Below are 18790 nucleotides of genomic sequence, written 5' to 3'. Positions count from 1 at the left end.
TCATATATGTAGCAGTTGGCATACCTCATACATATATCACATCTCAACAACAGATTTAAATGTAATACACATTCCAAAACCATATGAATAATGTTACTGTAATGTTTTCCTAAAACACTGTACAAACTTTGTAGGTAATTGATTTAACCAAGGATGCTTATTTTATTAGCCAGTTATACCTCCTGTGTTCAGTCTGGTGGATTCTGGCTCTTTCTTCCTCTTGCTGCTGCCGCTTAAGTTCCAGTAATTCACTCTAGGAACAATAAGTTTCAAAATAATGGCTTTCAATTAACATGGTTGTACAGAAGACACCCAAATCAATTACATATTTAACCTCAACTGGTACAATATTTCATTTTTGAAACTTTTACTGAAGTACTATTTGGATGTGAAATTATTTTCTTATATACGTAGGTAGCAAATAACTGTGGCTTGGTCAAACAGAATTGCTCTGTGAGTGTAAAATTGCTAGATTAAAAGCCAATATGCATGGTCAAGATACTAGACCAATAGGTACAACACAAACAGAGAAAAATACAATGTAAGTCAAATTCATCTATGTCTTAGAAAAACAAATCAAATTAGTTCCTTCAGGAATATCACACAATACTATTTCTTGGTATTTCTCTAGCATTTCTTTCCTAATAAATTCATAGCAACTTACAAATAAATATTGGACTCAATCTTGTAGCGAAATTCTCTTAATAAAACATTCTTCATCCTGGAGAACAAGCAATCACCTATTATTGGTTAGTTACTTCTAATACCAGCAGAACTTTGAGATCTCTGGAGGAGATAGTTTGCTTCATATAAATCTTTATATTTATATGAATAATGGTCTGTTTGACCATTATTATAACTAAATCTTCAGCTTCCAACAATCTGCTTATCTTCTGGGAAGATGCAACTTAACTTCCAGACCCAGTTACTATGTTTACAGTATTATACCAAAGAACCAACCCCAGGATTTCTCTAATACCCAACTGTCTACCCTAAGGCAGAATAAATTTTAATCCCATTTCAAAGACAAAAAAATGCAAAGAGAAGAAAATTATTAGGCCCAAGTCATATACCAGTGCCTGAGTCAGAGAGACTTTCTGGTAGAGAAAATACTGTGTCTTAACACATACCAATAAAAGGTTGCTATTGTTGTTTTAACTCCCAAACTTCCTGGATGAAAGTATGCAAAAAACTCAGAGTTCAGGTTGACATTTTATTAACTTTGTTCAAAGACCCTCTAATATTCCACAGTCCCCCAAAATAAAAAGACTTGTTTCTTATACTGTGATATTCCAAATAAATTCCTCATCAATCCCTAAAGCACATTGCTTAACTCTAATTCCTACATAACACCAAGGGGAAATCATTGAATAATATTTGAGTTTTTGAAATCAGTGAATAATATTTGCCCACTCAATAAGCATTTATTATGCACCTAGCTGCCAAGTTTTATGCTCAAGTCTCACTCTTGCACAACAGGATCGTTTTTTAGTCTACCAAGTATTAGTACTCTTATTAGTACTACCAAGTATTAGTACTCCTTATCAGTACTACCAAGTATACTGATGTGAAAGAAGCTCCTGTCCTCTCCCTCGTCTCCACAGTCATTTTCAATTCCTGCATGTGGTTTTGTCAGTAATTATCTTCTTCTTAATAGTATGCACGTTTATTCATTTCTTAATGTTTAAAAAACTGTATCATCTTTTGACTGCCTACAATGGAAAAAGATTGATGTCTCTATTACCACCTCCACCCCGATCCCAACTTCCTCTCATAGTACACCCCCAGCCTCATTCTCTTACAACATTTCTTTTTTTAACATTCAGTGTGGTGGGAGAGGGATCTAGAAATCCTATAGCTCCTCATTCAAGTTTCTAATTCATCCTCCTGTTTTCAAGTCTAGGCTTCAAAGGTACCAGATGCCTCCAATTCCTGAACTTAACCAACTTCTGTCTTACTGCTTCTTGCAAATGAGTTCTGGCTTATCCTGCTCCACTAAATCAGTTGCCACTGACCACCTAGTTCCAGACTTAAATTTTTGGCTTGTATCTTTACTGCAGTCTACTAGTCTATTCTTTTGCTCTTGTTGGCTTATGACTTTTTTAAAAAATTCCTCTATTTTTAGTGGTATATGGGGAAAGTGACAAAACATAAGCAAATGAAATGCTTTTCATGTGCAATGTTTAACCAGAAAACCGTAATATTTTCTAATATAAGTTTTTACCAGAATTGTATTATTTGATGTTTCTATTGCATTGACAAAAATCAGAAAAGTTTGACAGAAAACACTCTGGTATAGCATCTAAATTAGTGAAACCTAATTTGGTTTTTGGAGGTCAATTTAGCAATAAGCATCAAAATGTAAGATGTATACATCCCTTGCAGAAGTGTTCAAAGATGTATGTATATGAATATTCAGTTATATTATTGAAACTGTAAAAGTTCAGGGAAAAATGTTAATGCCCACCAACAAAAAACTTGCATGATAAGTGAGACCATCAGCACAATGGAATACAATGAAACAGTTACAAAGAATAAGATGGATGTTTTGTAAGGCAGAGCGGGGGGCCTATGGAGAGATCTCTAAGATACATTAAGTGAGAGGAGATAGGTTCAGAGCCGTTTTCTTGGGATGCTTCTACATAAATAGAAAACATATACATTCATTCATTTCGACTTTTATATGCTGGTGTGTATCCAAAACATTTAATGAAAAACTACACAAGAAAATGTTAACTGTAATTAACACTGGGTAGCAGTGCTTGAAGTGTGAATGGGCAAGAAAAGGATGCTTTACTATCTTACATAGGTTTTATTAACTTTTGAACCATGTGTATATATGATTTCCTCATACCATCAGTAGGAATTTATTATCAGTGTGACAGGCCATTTCTGTTTCCTTATACTTTATTTAAAAATTCCAATAAATATGTCAATTTTAACACAGAGAGATATAAAAGAGCAAAAAACTACATATGAAGCTAAGAACTGTTAGGGAGGAAGAAAAGAAGATGGGAAGAGACTAACATACATCAACCTATTATGGAGGCAAGGAAAGGGGATAAGAGATAAAGACCAGGAGAGAAACGAGGACAGGAGCTGATGAGGCATCACCATGCAAGAACATTGCTCCAGATGGCGGAAGGGAAGGTGCTGGCATCGCTGCACTCAGGATTATTATCCTGTAACTAGCAAAGCATATTTACTAAGGAGAGTCTGGTTTTTCTTCCATACTAAGAAGGATAATTTCAGCTAATTAATTTGTTCTGCTGAACTGACAGCCACTGAGGATGTGTCTGCATGCCTTATAAGCATATTCTTGGTTCATTTACTGAGATTCCACACAGAAGTTCAGTATCTAGAGTTAAGCAAATAAAAATAAGTTGTTCTTGTTCCAAGGACCAAGCTTGGGACATGAAAAGCATCAAAGCGCTCTAAGCAGGAGGACAATGATAACTCAATGCATATTGTCACACGTCAACCATTTTCCAGATACCTGGGTTCATGCTAAAGGTACAGATACCAGCACAGCTCCACCCTGAAGTAAATCACAGTATAATAAGGCAGACAGATCCAGGAACAGCTCTGATACAAGGTAAAAAGAAATGTGCTGCTAAACACAACTTTAAGCCACATGACATGGTAATACAAGGAAGGAATGCAAACAAGAGAAGGGTGTTCAACACCTAGGGTTCGTGCATTGCCTTATCACGGTGCTAAGCAAATCCCTACATCCATACAGAGCTGCACACAAAGGAGGGTATGTTGGCGATATGATAAACAAAATACCATCTTAGAGACTGAAAGTGTGGAACTTCCTATAAACATCGGTCAAGTGGTATATGGTAAATGAGGACAACACTGCAAATAGCGCCACTGCCTGTGGCCACCCGATGCAGTGCTCACCCAGGAGGGCTGCTCTGCTGGGGAGCTGCAGGATGGCACCAATATCTCTGCTTGGAGCCCAAGCCAATAAGAAGAAGAAGAGGGGTCGCCATTTCCAGGAAGAGGTTGCAAACATCATTTCTCCGGGCTCCAATTGTCTGATGGTGCCCTGTTCTATAGAGGGTCAACTATACAACAGACAGCGGCGTGTAAGGCTGGATGCTTAAGAAACCTGACAACGTTAGAGGGAAAGCATGCTCCAAAGCAAAGTTTCAGTGTGGTAACTGAAGGTGAACATAGGGTCATTTTAAAACCATGTCTGAATCCCAGCAGAGTGTATTCCGACATGGTTCAGCTTGACTGCTTTATGTAAACATGAAAATGCCATTGCCTGGCAGGACAAACTTCTCCCAGGAGAGCATGTTCTCTCAACACAACAAGAGGGAAAGGATAGTGGAAGCAGGAGAGTTGAGACCATGAAGTCATGAAGTTCAAGAACGCCTTCCTTTGAAGGTTTAACACAGAAGAGCTTTGAGGGGCGGGAGGAGAGTTTAAAGAAGTCCTGGTTCTCAGGCATCCACAGTAATACCTTTGCCTTGAAGAAGAAAGATGGCCTTGGCTATCAAGAATGGGGAGAAAAGGCACCAGCTGCCACCCAGAATTTACAGAGCACCAACCAAATGAAGGCAAATAAATACTAATGGGTGAAGCAGAGTTTTAAAATAACACAAGTCATGTACACTCTCCTCTTACTAGCTGTTGTTTTTAATTTTTAATTTTTTAATTGACAGTTTGTACATATTATAGGATACAATTTGATATTTTGATACTATATATGTTGCAAAATGATCAAATCAGGGCACTTGGTATGTACATGATCTCATGCATTTATCATTTATTTGTAGTGAGAATATTCCAAAGCCTCTTATCTAGCTATTTTGTAAGGCACACTATCTCACTGTCAACCACAGTCACTCCACTGTGTAACAGAACATCAAAACGTATTCCTCTTATCTAATTGTAACTTTGTACTTGCTGTTGCTAGTTCTATCATTTTAACATAGAAAGAAATGAACTTCCAGTTACAATAATCATGGAATCACAACTCTATGTCTCCCACCTAAAAATATTTCCTGCACAAAATGCAAGGAGGAGGTAGGTTTCAAAACTTATCTGCACTCTATTTTATGATCTTTGTTTTCATTTTCATATATGTGAGCATATTTCTATTATGTTATTAAAATGTGGTCATAATTGCTGCATCATATTTATTCCAAACTCCAAAACCTTCAAATCCTCTATCACTGAACAAACTGTTTCAAATTTCCCATTAATCTTATGTTAAAAATAAACAACCTTGTACATATATCTTGTGTGCATCTCTCATTATTTCCTCAGAATACATGTATACCTTTAGATCTAACATTTTTAGTTTTGGGAAACTCTTGATGTTGCCAAAGTGCCTCTCAGTTTATCCTCTCACCAGTAACAGTACTTGAGTGTTTGTGGTATATATTGATACCGACTAGTGGAAGTTCTCCTTACCCCAACAAATACATAAATTATTATTCACATTTTTCTAAAGTTTAAATTTCATTATTATTCTCTCAGTTGAAATTTAGAAACAGTATTTTCAAATTACCTCAAATTCCACTGAAATTTATTACTAGAATTGCATTAAACTTACAAGCAAATTTGGATAGAACTATAGTTACTGAAATACTGAGTTTTAGCATTTGGGAATATTAGCCATCTCTGCTTTATTCAGATTGACTTTTATATATAATAACCAAAACAGCGTGGTACTGGCATACAAACAAACATACAGACCAATGGAACAGAATGGAGAGTCCAAAAATGCATCCACACATGTAGAGCCAACTGATTTTTGGCAAAAGTACCAAGAACATAGGGGAAAGGACAGTCTCCTCAATGAACAGTAGTGGGAAAACTGAATATCCACATGCAGAAGGATGAAATTAAATCCTTTTCTCTCATCACATACCAAAAACAACTCAATTTGACAGTTTTCATAAAAGGTGTTAAAAAATAATCAACTCAAAATGGATTAAAGACTTTAAATGTAAGACCTGAAACTGGAAAAGTACTAGAAGAGAATACGGGGGAGGCTGGGCACGGTGGTTTATGGCTGTAATCCCCACACTTTGGGAGGCCGAGGCAGGCACATCACCGGAGGCTAGGAGTTCAAGACCCGCCTGGCCAATATGGCAAAGCCCCGTCTCCACTGAAAATACCAAAATTAGCCAGGCATGGTGGCACACACCTGTAATCCCAGATACTTGGGAGGCTGAGTCACGAGAATTGTTTGAATCACGAGAATTAGCTAGGCACGATGGTACACACCTGTAATCCCAGATACTTGGGAGGCTGAGTCACAAGAATTGTTTGAATCCCAAAGGCAGAGGTTGCAGTGAGCCGAGATGGTGCCACTGCACTCCAGCCTGGGTGACAGACTGTTTCAACAAAAAAGAAAGAAATGAAAAAGAAAATATTGTGGAAAAGCTCCATGACATTGGTCTGGGCAAAGATTTTTTGGATAAGACTTTAAAAGGACAGGCAACAAAAGCAAAAACAAATGAGATTACATCAAACTAAAAAGTTTCTACACAGCAAAGGAAACAATCAATAGACTACAGAGACAATCTACAGAACGGGAGAAAATATTTGTAAACTATACATCTAATAGGGGGTCAGTACCCAAAATACATAAGGTACTCAACTCAATAGCAAGAGAACAAATAACCTAATTTTTAAAATAAGCAACAAGGGCCAGGCACAGTGGCTCATGCCTATAATCCCTGCACTTTGGAAGGCCGAGGTGGGTGGATCACCTGAGGTCAGGAGTTCAAGACCAGACTGGTCAACATGGTGTAACCCCGTCTCTACTAAATATACAAAAAAAAAAAATAGCTGGGTGTGGTGGTAGATGCCTGTAATCCCAGCTACTCAGGAGGCTAAGGCAGGAGAATCGCTTGCAAACGAGAGGCGGAGGTTGCAGTGAGCCAAGATCATGCCATTGCACTCCAGCCTGGGCGATAAGAACAAAACTCCATCTCAAAAATAATAAAAAAAATAAAATAAAATAGGCAAAAAGCTTGAGTAGCTATTTCTCGAAAGAAAACATGCAAATGGCCAACAGGTATATGAAAAAATGCTCAACGTGACTAATCGTCAGGAAAATGCAAACTAAAACCACAATGAACTATTATCGCACCCCCATTACAAGGGCTATCATCAAAAAGGACAAAAGATCACAAGCGCTGGCAAGAATATGGAGAAAAGGGAACCCTTACATGCTGCTTGTGGGGGTGTAAATTAGTACAGCCATTATGAAAAGAGGTATTAGGTTTCCTCAAAAAAATTAAAAACAGAAGTACCATATGATCCAGCAATCCCACTACTGGGTGTCTATCCAAAGGAAATAAAACAAGTATGTCAAAGAGATATCTGCACCCCCATGTTTATTGCAGCACTGCTCACAATAGCCAAGATATGGAATCAACCTAAGTAAGTGTCCATCAATGGATGAATGGATAAAGAAAATGTGAGATATATACACAATGGAATATTATTCCACCATAAAAAGAAGGAAATCTTGTCATTTGCAACAGCATGGATGAACCTGGAGGACATTATGTTAAATGAAATAAGCCAGGCACAGAAAGACAAATACCACATGATTTCATTTACACATGGACTTTAAAAAGCTGATCTCGTAGAAATAGAGTAGAATCGTGGTTACCAGAGGCTCGGGTGGTTAGGAGGAAATGGTGGAGTTCGGGGAGATACTGGTCAAAGGATATGTAATTACAGTTAGATATGGGGAATAAATTCAAGAGGTCTATTGCATGATAAAGTTAATGACAATAGTTATAGTTAATGACAATAATGATCATTTATTATATTCTTGAAAACGCAAAGAATGTTAAGTGCTTTCACCACAAAAATGGTAACTGTGAGGTAATGCATTTGTTAATTAGCTAGACTTAGCCATTTCACAATGTTTAAATACTTCAATATATTATGTTGTACATTATAAATACAAATAATGTTTTGTCAATTAAAAATGGACTTTTGTGGATTCCAGGAAAGTTTTTAATTTTTTTTAGCTGTTGAACAATTATTTATATAGTTGCTTTTTGATTAGATCTTTTTGTCCCATAATGTATTTTCTTTTTTTTTTTTTTTTTTTTTTTTTTTGAGACGGAGTCTCGCTGTGTCACCCAGGCTGGAGTGCAGTGGCCAGATCTCAGCTCACTGCAAGCTCTGCCTCCCGGGTTCACGCCATTCTCCTGCCTCAGCCTCCCGAGTAGCTGGGACTACAGGCGCCGCCACCTCGCCCGGCTAGTTTTTTGTATTTTTAGGAGAGACGGGGTTTCACCATGTTAGCCAGGATGGTCTCGATCTCCTGACCTTGTGATCCACCCGTCTCGGCCTCCCAAAGTGCTGGGATTACAGGCTTGAGCCACCGCGCCCGGCCTGTATTTTCTAATTAATTTTTGCTTGTATTTGAGAAAGTTGTTGATTCTTGTATATATTTTGTAACCAACTCTCTTCTTTTTTTTTTTGAGACAGAGCTTCACTCTTGTTGCCCAGGGTAGAGTGCAATAGTGCAATCTTGGCTTACTGCACCCTCTGGCTCCCAGGTTCAAGCGCTTTTCATTCCTCAGCCTCCCAAGTAGCTAGGATTACAGGTGCCTGCCACCATGCTCAGCTAAATTTTAGTAGAGATGGGGTTTCACCACATTGGCCAGGCTGGTCTCGAATTCCTGACCTCAGGTGATCCACCTGCCTCGGCCTCCCAAAGTGCTGGGATTACAGAAGTGAGCCACCACGCCCAGCCCAACTATTTCATTAAACTCCATTCGTTCTCATTTTTCAGTTGATTCTCTTAGTTTACACAGGCAAATTGCACCCATCCATAAATAACAACCTACTTGCAATAATTAGAAAAGCTCCTTTATTGTTGGTTTAAAAATATCCAAACCTTGTTACATTCAGTAAAAACAGGGTTTTTTATTTATTTATTTTTTTTAGTTAAAAAAGTAAGTTTTCTATCAAATAACTTTGAGTAGCACGAGGTTGGAATGTTCAGAATAATATTGGGTAACATCCATTTTATTAGGGGTTGCAAAAATCCTTATGTTGTTCATAGTTTTAGTATTTCACCACTGAATATTATGTTGGTTATTGGTTTAGAAGACTACACGTTTGTTAATAAAATATTATTTTTAGTTCACTGAAGTGTTTTTTAATTGATAGTAAAAATTAAAATGTATCAATGTCTTTTTGTGTAACTAAAGAGATAGCCAAATATTCTTGTCACATGACCTATCCTATTGCAGTGATAAGATATAAAAAGTTTTAATACACAGCTAGTTATCTTTGCACTCCTGGAATAAACTCCACTTTGCCTTGGTAAATTGCTATTGAGAGAAAAATTTCATTAACTAGAATTTTCTTTCAGATGTTAATCTCCATCTTTATGATTGGTCTTCCTGTAAGAGAGCGAGAGAGAGGGAGAAGGAGAGAGAGTGTGTGTGTGCGCACATGTGCGTGAGTGTGCACATGCTTCCTTTATTAGATTGTGACATCATGGGGATAGTGAAATAAAATTCTAAAATGTTTCATCTTTTTTTCTTACTCTGAAATAATTTGTAAAGCATAGGGAAAAAAATCTGTTCCTTGAAAATTTGAAGGAACTTGCCTCTAAAATTATCCAAGTTCAGTCTCCTGGGGGAAGTAATTCTCAGAAAACTTCAGAAATCACTTGCATTTTCGTTGGTCTTTATGAATAGAGTTATATATTGTCCTAGAAAATAATTCACTTAATACAAATTTTTAATTTATTAGCACAGCATTGTCTACAGTAACACAATTTTAATCTTTTCCAAATCTATGGTTCTAGTCCCTCATTTCTAATGCTGTGTATTTGCATTTTTACTAATCTCTTCTTGATTAGACTTACCAAAGATGTGTTCATTTGTTGACCTTATCAAAGAACAAGCTGTTGGATTTTTATAACAGCTGTTTCTTAGAGTTTTATTATTAATTTCTGTTCTTATCTTAATTACTTTCTTCAGGATCATTTATTGTTTTTGTTCTAAATTCTTGGATTAGATGCTTAATTCATTTATTTTCTTTTTTTAGTATTGAATGGATTAAAATGTTGTCATTTTCTTTGAGTACAGCTTTACATGAATTTCCTATAAAAGGCTCTCCCTATAATTTTGTATGTGTTCTACAATAATAATTTCCTCTGTCACCCAATCGTTTATTTTCTGACTTCCAGTATTTTACTGATTCTTGTATATATTTTGACTATAAAATCAATGACTTTCTAAATGACTATAAAAACAATAACCATGCACAATCAAAAAGTGCAATCAGCTTATCAGATATTTTAAGACATTTCTGAAAGAGAGAAAGGAGACAGGTTACGTTACAAGGGAAAACCAACGTGCAGGATAAATTGGAGCTAAGTCCACCTGCTTCTGAAGGAGCTCCAGGAGGGAATACTGGGACAGTCATTAAGATGATCAGTTAGGGCCGGGCGTGGTGGCTCAAGCCTGTAATCCCAGCACTTTGGGAGGCCGAGACGGGCGGATCACGAGGTCAGGAGATCGAGACCATCCTGGCTAACACGGTGAAACCCTGTCTCTACTAAAAAATACAAAAAAAAAAAAACTAGCCGGGCGAGGTGGTGGGTGCCTGTAGTCCCAGCTACTCGGGAGGCTGAGGCAGGAGAATGGCGTGAACCCGGGAGGCGGAGCTTGCAGTGAGCCGAGATCCGGCCACTGCACTCCAGCCTGGGCGACAAAGCGGGACTCCGTCTCAAAAAAAAAAAAAAAAAAAAAAAAAAGATCAGTTAGGAAACTGCACTGAGAGCCGCTTGGTGGTGGGTTCTTTCCCCTCCCACACTTGCACTACATAGTAGGCAGCACCATCGTGGCCCATAAGGTCAGAAGTGAATGGGAGAGCCATAGCTGGGCTCAGGGAAACAGGGCAACGGCCCAAGTACCTACTGACTATAAGAGAACACGAGGCTACTCCACACAGAAGACAAGCTCCTACATACCTCACTCAGCAGCATATCCAAATATATATATAAGGAGATAAGAAAAACCAAACATTTGAGAAAGAATTCCATGGGAGATAAAGATTAAAAGAGAAAGAAAAAAAAACAATTAATATGGTAAATAGAAAACTTTAATGTTTGTATAGTCACAAACATACAAACATTAAGTAAAATGAGATGAGAAAGAATACTGCACTTACAAAGCAGAACACCGCTACTTACCAAATCAGCAATCGTGGTAAATAAACATACTCAATATGTGCCAAATAATCAGAATGAAAAGTCAAGAAAAAAATTTAGTGAGCAGGATGATCTAGCTAAAGCTTTCTTCCAGAATCCAATTAAAAAAAAAAAAAAAAAAAGGCCAAAGGGATAAGAAGTATAAGAAAACAATGAAGGTATACACAGAATAGATATGAAATGTCCAAAGTCCATTTGATAGATGTCCCAGAAATGGAGAGCAAAGACAATATGGGTAAAGAGACATAAAAGAAAATTAGGAAGAAAAAAGGAAAACTGAAGAGAGACATGTATTTTCAGATTAAAAGAGACAACCAAAGGCTATGCAAGATTAGAAACAAAAATAGAAACACTGAAATTTCTTATAGTACAGGAAGGGGGAGGGGAGAGAAGAAAAAAACAGTAAATAAATGAAACAGAAAATTCAGTGTCAGTAAAAAAAAGAAAACATAACTAAAAGTAAATCATGTAGTAAGAATACAAATACATGCAAATGTGCTAGTAATCATAATAGATGAGAACACATCAAATCTACTCATTAAAAGATATTCTGAAACTAAGTAAAAGGAAAACCAGACTTTTTTTTTCCACTCAAAATCTACTTCAAACCATGACACAGAGATGTTAAAATTAAGTGATTAAAGAAATGTCATGTAAATGCTAACAATAACAACAACAAAAAATTGGTAGAGGAATTATTAGAATCAGACAAAATAGTCAAAAAAGAAATCAAGCTGACAAATCATTAAATGCAAAAAGTAGTATACTTCATATTGATAAAATCTATCCTCAAAGGTAGGTTCCCCTTAGTCTCATTGGTCAAAACTGTATCACATGTCCACAGTGAAACCAATCACAGTCAAGGAGAACGGAATTCTCATGAAGAGTTAGACCACTTTGGGAATGAATCCTGGAGCTGGGGTAGAACCTGCCTTTTCTGAAACACAGTTCATGCAAAGTAGAATGGATACTTGAAGAAAAATCAGAACTGTAGAGAGGCAGGCAATCAACAATATTTGATACATCACTCTGAAATTATCACAACACATAATTTATTTCCTTGCAGCATTAGGGTTATGGTTTGGCTCTGTGTCCCCAGCCAAATCTCATGTTGAAATGTAATCCCCAATTTTGGGGGAGGGACCTGGTGCAAGGTGATTAGATCATGGAGGCAGATTGCCTCCCTGTGTTCTCATGATAGCGAGTTCTCAGGAAATCTGTTTGTTTAAAAGTATATAGTACATCCACCTTTGCTCTCTCTCCTGTTGGCCATGTGAAGATGTGCTTCCTTCCCCTTCGGCTTCCACCATGATTCTAAGTTTCCTGAGGCCTTCCCAGTCACATTTTCTGTACAGCCTGCAGAACTGTGAGCCAATTAAACCTCTTTTCTTTATAAATAACCCGGTCTCAGATAGTTCTTTATAGTAATGAGATAACACAATTAGTTACTACAAATAACTACAAGATGACGAATCACTATAAAATTTACAAGTATAATATTGTATTTGTTTGTCTCCTTTTAATTGTCTACCTCCTCCATTAAAATGTAAATTTCGGGAGAGCTGGAAACTTGTCTATCCTGATCTTAATTATAGCTTCAGCGACTTGCATAGGCTCAGTATATAACAGGAACTCAATACATGTTTGCCGATTGAATGAATGAATGAGTGCTGGGAGAGATTACTCTGAGACAGATCAACCAGAAAAATACAGTTAAAAAAAAAAAAAAAAAAGCCAGAAAAGGAAAGCTTTAAAGTGGTGTTAGTGTAACAGAGTTCAGGGAGAAGATAGGAATTACAAAAAGACCACTAAACTGTATGTTCAGAAGGGATTTTACATTTAGGAAGTAATTTCAGTAACAGCATTTGTGAATATAAACCAGATCATAAGGAATTAAGGATGAAGTGGGTAATAAAGAAGTGGTACAGTAAAATTACCTTTGTCTTTTTTTAGATTTGCTAGAAGCAGTAAAGGTAATATCTCTGAGGATAGCAAAATTAAGGAAGGGGTTAGCTGGTTTATTTTAGAATGGTGAGATGAGATGAGAAGTTCACATGTGCTCTATCATCTTCTTCATGACCTACTGGCACCAACCGTGGCATATTTCTGACAAAAAAAGGAAGTATCCAATGGAGAAGAATGTATTGAAGATATAGAAAAAAAGAGGAATTACAAATAAATTTCTAGAAGAAGGAAGTGAATCACATGTAAAATATTTAGAGTTTAAGCTTGAGGAGGCTCTTTTTGTCCCCAGAGCCATGAGTAATTAAAAATGTGAAAGTCAGAGAGACACATAGAACAAAACTTAGTGCTTTCACCTAAACTTAACTTAGATTATTTACCTAAGAATTATTCTGTAGTAAGTATCCAATAAACATTTGTTGAATGAATGGAATAAACAAACACATAAATGGGTGCAATGATAAAAATGTATTGTTTTGTATCTTCTTATAGTAAACATGATCCTCCCATTTTCTTAAGGTAAATAATTCAAGTGATAAGGAATGAAAGGTTCTACAAATAAAGAAATGCCTTAGGCTGGGTGTGGTGGCTCACGCCTGTAATCCCAGCACTTTGGGAGGCCAAGGCGGGTGGATCATTTGAGGTCAGGAGTTCGAGACCAGCCTGGCCAACATGGTGAAACCCCGTTTCTACTAAATATACAAAAATTAGCTGGGCGTTAGTGGCATGTGCCTGTAATCCCAGCTACTTGGGAGGCTGAGGCAGGAGAATCACTTGAGCCTGGGAAGCGGAAGTTGTCGTGAGCCGAGATCACACCACTGCACTCCAGTCTGGGTGACAGTGAGACCCGGTCTCAAAAAAAAGGAAATGCCTTCAATGAACATTTCCCAACAACAACACGTCAGGCAAAACGAGAAGCAAAAGTAAGGTAGAATAGATGGATGAATATCCTTGTGTAGTCTACTGTTAGTGAAATCCCTAATGATGGAATTATTTATATATTAAAGTTATTCATTTTACTGAAAGCTACAGTAAGTAAAAGGAAATCATTTATGTAAAAGGATATATAATAAAAATATGGCCAATCAATAACCAGAAAATATGTATATATCAATATTTATCTAAGCCTAGGATAAAAACAAGATTAAGAAATAAAAAGTTTAATTTTCACTATTTAAAATAACTGCTCAACCCGAAAATTAAATCCCAGATCTAGTATTCTAATTTGTTAAGCATTCTCTTTGTCAAATGTTCTACTTTTAATAGTTTTTATGTTCCAAATATATATACCAAACTTTTAAAAATGCTATTTAAAATCCACTAGAAGTTATTTAAAAATAAATCATATCTACAACTGACTTTGCAACATTCACCTTAGTATGCTACGTACATCACAATTTTATGTTAAGTTAAAAGCTCATGGAAACAGATGAACACCTTTATGTCGTTTGGCAGACCACTAAAAGTACAACATGACTATGTACCAGATTTAGCTTCTACTTGTTAACTACTAGAATCTTATCATAACATTGCCTATTTAATTGTAGATTTCAAGACTAGGATCTTGTCAAGACAAAAAGATATTTATTAAAAGAAAAAAAACACTAAGGGATAAAAGTGTTTCATGGTTCGTCTTTGCTTACATAGGAGCTAAATAAGTAAATTTACAACTGACATGATTTCTTTCAATGATTTAATGATGACCTGTGGTGCACAAAACACCCTAGTGACACATTTATACCATATGCTGGGTGAAACTATGAATGAGAAAGGGGTTCCACGCTGTTGGGAAGAAGATAGCACTCAAAAGGGTCAAATTCTAGCAACATCAGTTAGTACAAATAGTTCATTTTTCAATGGAATTTTTACACACAATTGTTGTAATAAATTACCTTGTTGGGGAAAGACAAAGAAAAAATAAATTAAACCAAATCAAGGAAATCAAAATGGGAGCTAGAATTCTAGCTAATTATAGAATTGAAGATATAGATTTGAGAAATGTTCTATAAGAAATAGTGACAGGATTTGTCAACCACTAGTATGGCAAGAGGAAAAGTTGGAAAATAAGAATGTTGGGAAAGATAAATTATGTAGTTAGTTGCAGCCCCACCCCACTGCCTTTCTTTCTTGTTTAAAGGATCTGAAATAAAGTGGCACTTTGGAGCTAACCATGGGTCTTTCTCGTCATTCTCATTTCATGCTGAGGAGCTTCTGGCCTATTAAAAGCAGGTATGACCGCCAAGTATGCCACTGACTATTTTCAGTTACCATACCAGAAATTTCATATTGTAATGAAGATTATTCTTTAAGCACTTTTCTTAGAACACTCTGCATTCATTTCACTGATTTCCATTGCTCAAAACATATGGAATGCCTCACATATTTTTATACCCGTGTAGTATAACTTTGTTTTAATGTATGTGTATAACTATTTTTAGTGAATATTTATGCCAGTTTCATAACTTTGCATCCCTACTCTCTTATACATTATCATATTCTCTGGATACCATCTCTAATTTTATGTATCTTTGGTTTAAAAATAGCAATGATGGTGGTGGTGTTTTGTTTTGCAGATGAGAAGTTCACCAGTGCTCTATCATCTTCTTTGTGACCTACTGGCACCAACTATGGCAGATCCCCTGTGACTCCACGAGGCTAGGTACCATGAAAGTTTTGACCAGAAGGAGCTACCACCATACTCTTAAGACACATCCAGAAACTCACCTTTTACCCTCAATGCTTGTATTCTTGTTTTCAGGATTTTCATGTTTCTAAATCTTTCTGTTCAGAAATTCTTCAGAATTATCTAGTACCTCAAATAAACAGTTAGCAATAACTAGTAGGGGCTTGTAAGTACCTTTTGATGTTGTTCATCCTTCATCTTTTGCAATTTTCTGTTTTCTTCTGCCTTTAGAGAATCTCTATAAGCCCAGCTTCTGGCCTGTAAAGGTACAGAGAGAGAGAAAAAAAAAACAATTTGATAGGATAAAGTATTGTCACAGTACACCAAGCTGCCTACTATGGGCCTGGTGCTAATAACTCAACCTCTGTACTGAGCATATAGTAAGCTCTCCATACACACTTGGTTATTGAGTGATTTACGCAAATGTCTGAAAATGTCCCTTGGGATATACAAAAAGAAAACAAGTGTAAGCACAATCATCCTGCACATTTGAAAGGATGATCTAAATGTTTGTTTAAGCTTTAAAAATATCCCCTCAGAGATAATCAACATAGTTTATTCCTTCTAATGGAAAGTTTAGGACATTTTCCAGAATATTCCAACTAGTTGATCAGTCAATATTAAAGACAAGCAATAGTGGCACTGTCTTTAGAAGAACTGGCATGTCTACTGCTCATTAATGATATCTGATTAAGCAGCTTGTCAACTAGTGGTTGATACCATATAATTTCAAGGATGCATATTTTCTAAGTGCTTGCATCCCTCATCTGAATGAAGCTTATTTCTATTTCTGAAAAGCAAAACAAAGCCTGTTCAGGAACACATGACACCAAAGCCTTTGGCAAGCCAGCACATGCGGGAGAATTCAGTGTCTCTGACCCACCACACCAGAGTTCCACACCCGGGCATAGTGACCGTGTGTTCTGAAATTTATGGCATTTCAAGTGTTCTGTTTATTTGTCATATGCTTTCTCTCCTTCAGTTGATCTGCAGCCCCAGCTTCTGTAAGGCAAAGAGCTAATGCTTAGGAAATTACATGGATCTCATAAAAAACTACCAGCAGCATCATGGCAGCAGGTTACATATTTCAGACCTAGTTCTCAGGACTAATAACCCATAAAGTTCAGATAGGCTGGTTCCCCCTTTTTCCAACCTACATGAACTTTCATATAACTTTTCTCAAGCACTTCTTAGTTCACTCTCCCATTTCTGTCACTATAAAAACCCACATACCATCAAATAATAAGAACCACTTCCCAGAAAAAGATAGAAGCTTTCAAAATAGTATCATCTATAGCAGTGCCAGCTGGAAAACTGGAGCTTCATGTGTTCAGAAATCCCTGGTTTACCCAAACCCTGCTGCCTTGGGCAGGTAAACATACATCCTATGACTTTCTCTTATTTGCATCCTAAACTCAAGGGGACTGTGCTAAGACAAAGAAGGGGAAAAGTGATTCTCTGACAATCCCTTCTTTTTATTTCTGATAACCCCTTCTTTTTATATTAGAGAAGGCTAGTCTTTATCACAAATATTCCATATAAGACTTAGTGAGGAAGGGAAGAAGGGAGGGAGGGAAGAAGGGTGGGAAGAGAGGACAGGAAGGAAGGAAAGGAGAGAAGAAGAAAGGAAAGAAGACAGCTTCTACTCAAGATATTAAAAGGTAGAATAAAATATTTAGTTAATGCAAAATTACAACTTGAATGAGGTATCTACATTCTATCTGAATAGCCTCCCTTTAAACTTGTCATTTTGTCATTCTTTTATTAGAATACACGTCTTAGTTTTTGACTCAGAAAAAAAGTGGTTCTTAAATACCTTATTATTAAATAAGGTGCCTTATAAAGGTCCACAGAAACTGGGAAGTCACATGGCATCTGAACTTATGAAAAGTTCAGTTACTTGCAATCCTAATGCCTGCTTACCCAGTTGTGATCCCTAGGCAGGACAGGAAGTTTCTGTTCAAAAATAATAGAAGGGAATAAATTGATCACTACTTTTCTTAGCTCTAAACACCAGAAATTTCTAAGTCACTGTATTCACATAATTTTTCTAACACTGAAATATCCATTTAATACAATATCAATGCTATATTTTGTCATTCAACCAAAATACACTTTTATTTATCCTCCCCAAAAGCTATGCTTATAATGTACTCGTTCAATTAACAGTCTTCAAGCTCCTCTGTGCAAGCACTGTGTCAGGACATGATTCCAGACCTCAAGCATTTATAGCTTAGTGTGAAAGTCAAACTAGAAGATTAAAGGTTACAGTACAGCATGATAGGTATTATGATAGAGGAAGCCAAAAAGAAGGATATTTAATTAAACTAGATTGAGGACACTTTCCAAATTAAGTGAGACTAAGTTATATTTCAAAGAGTCAGTAGGAATCAGACCATGCAGGGAGAAGAGCACCAAATGAGCAAATGGAAAATAGCAGTGCATGAGTTTGCTAGGGCTTTCATAACAAAGTATTACAATACTGGTGGCTTAAAGAACAGAAATTTACTATCTTATATTTCTGGAGGCTAGAAGTCCAAAATCAAGGTGTCTTCAGGGTTGGTTCCTTCTGAGGGTCATGTGAGAAATATCTGTTCCAGGCTTCTCTTTTTGGCCTGCAGACTCCATCTTCATCGTGCATGTCTTCATATCCTCTCCCTTATATGCATGCTTCTGTGTCCCGATTTCCCCTTTTTATAAAGACATATTTCATAATGAATTTGAACCCACCTAGGAGCCTCATTTTAACTTATTTCCTCTGTAAAGATGCTACCTCTGAATAGGGTCACATTCTGAGGTGCTAGGGGTTAGGGCTTCCACACAAATTTTGAGAAGTGTGGGTCTCAACCCATGACAAGCATTAAGTTCTCCTTTCAAGATGGTGGAGTAAAGATGTTTCTGTTCCATTCTCCCCAAAATTA

The 18790-nt window shown here is 36.8% G+C and overlaps 1 protein-coding gene across 1 annotated transcript in view; it reads right to left on the bottom strand.

Moving 5' to 3' along the window:
• The window catches only part of EPSTI1 (epithelial stromal interaction 1), a 109603-nt gene that overhangs the window by 14333 nt on the left and 76480 nt on the right, over nt 1-18790 (bottom strand). Inside the window, exons 8-9 of the mRNA XM_010368069.2 lie at nt 16044-16127; nt 180-253 (exon numbers count right to left, since the gene is read on the bottom strand). Of these exons, the coding sequence (XP_010366371.1) occupies nt 180-253; nt 16044-16127 (158 nt within the window). The remainder of the gene's footprint in view (nt 1-179; nt 254-16043; nt 16128-18790) is intronic.

The sequence above is a fragment of the Rhinopithecus roxellana genome, chromosome 18 (assembly GCF_007565055.1).
Source record: "Rhinopithecus roxellana isolate Shanxi Qingling chromosome 18, ASM756505v1, whole genome shotgun sequence".
NCBI lineage: Eukaryota > Metazoa > Chordata > Mammalia > Primates > Cercopithecidae > Rhinopithecus > Rhinopithecus roxellana.
The sequence above is the reverse complement of the archived record's forward strand: the minus strand, read 5'-3'. Positions and strand labels throughout refer to the sequence as shown.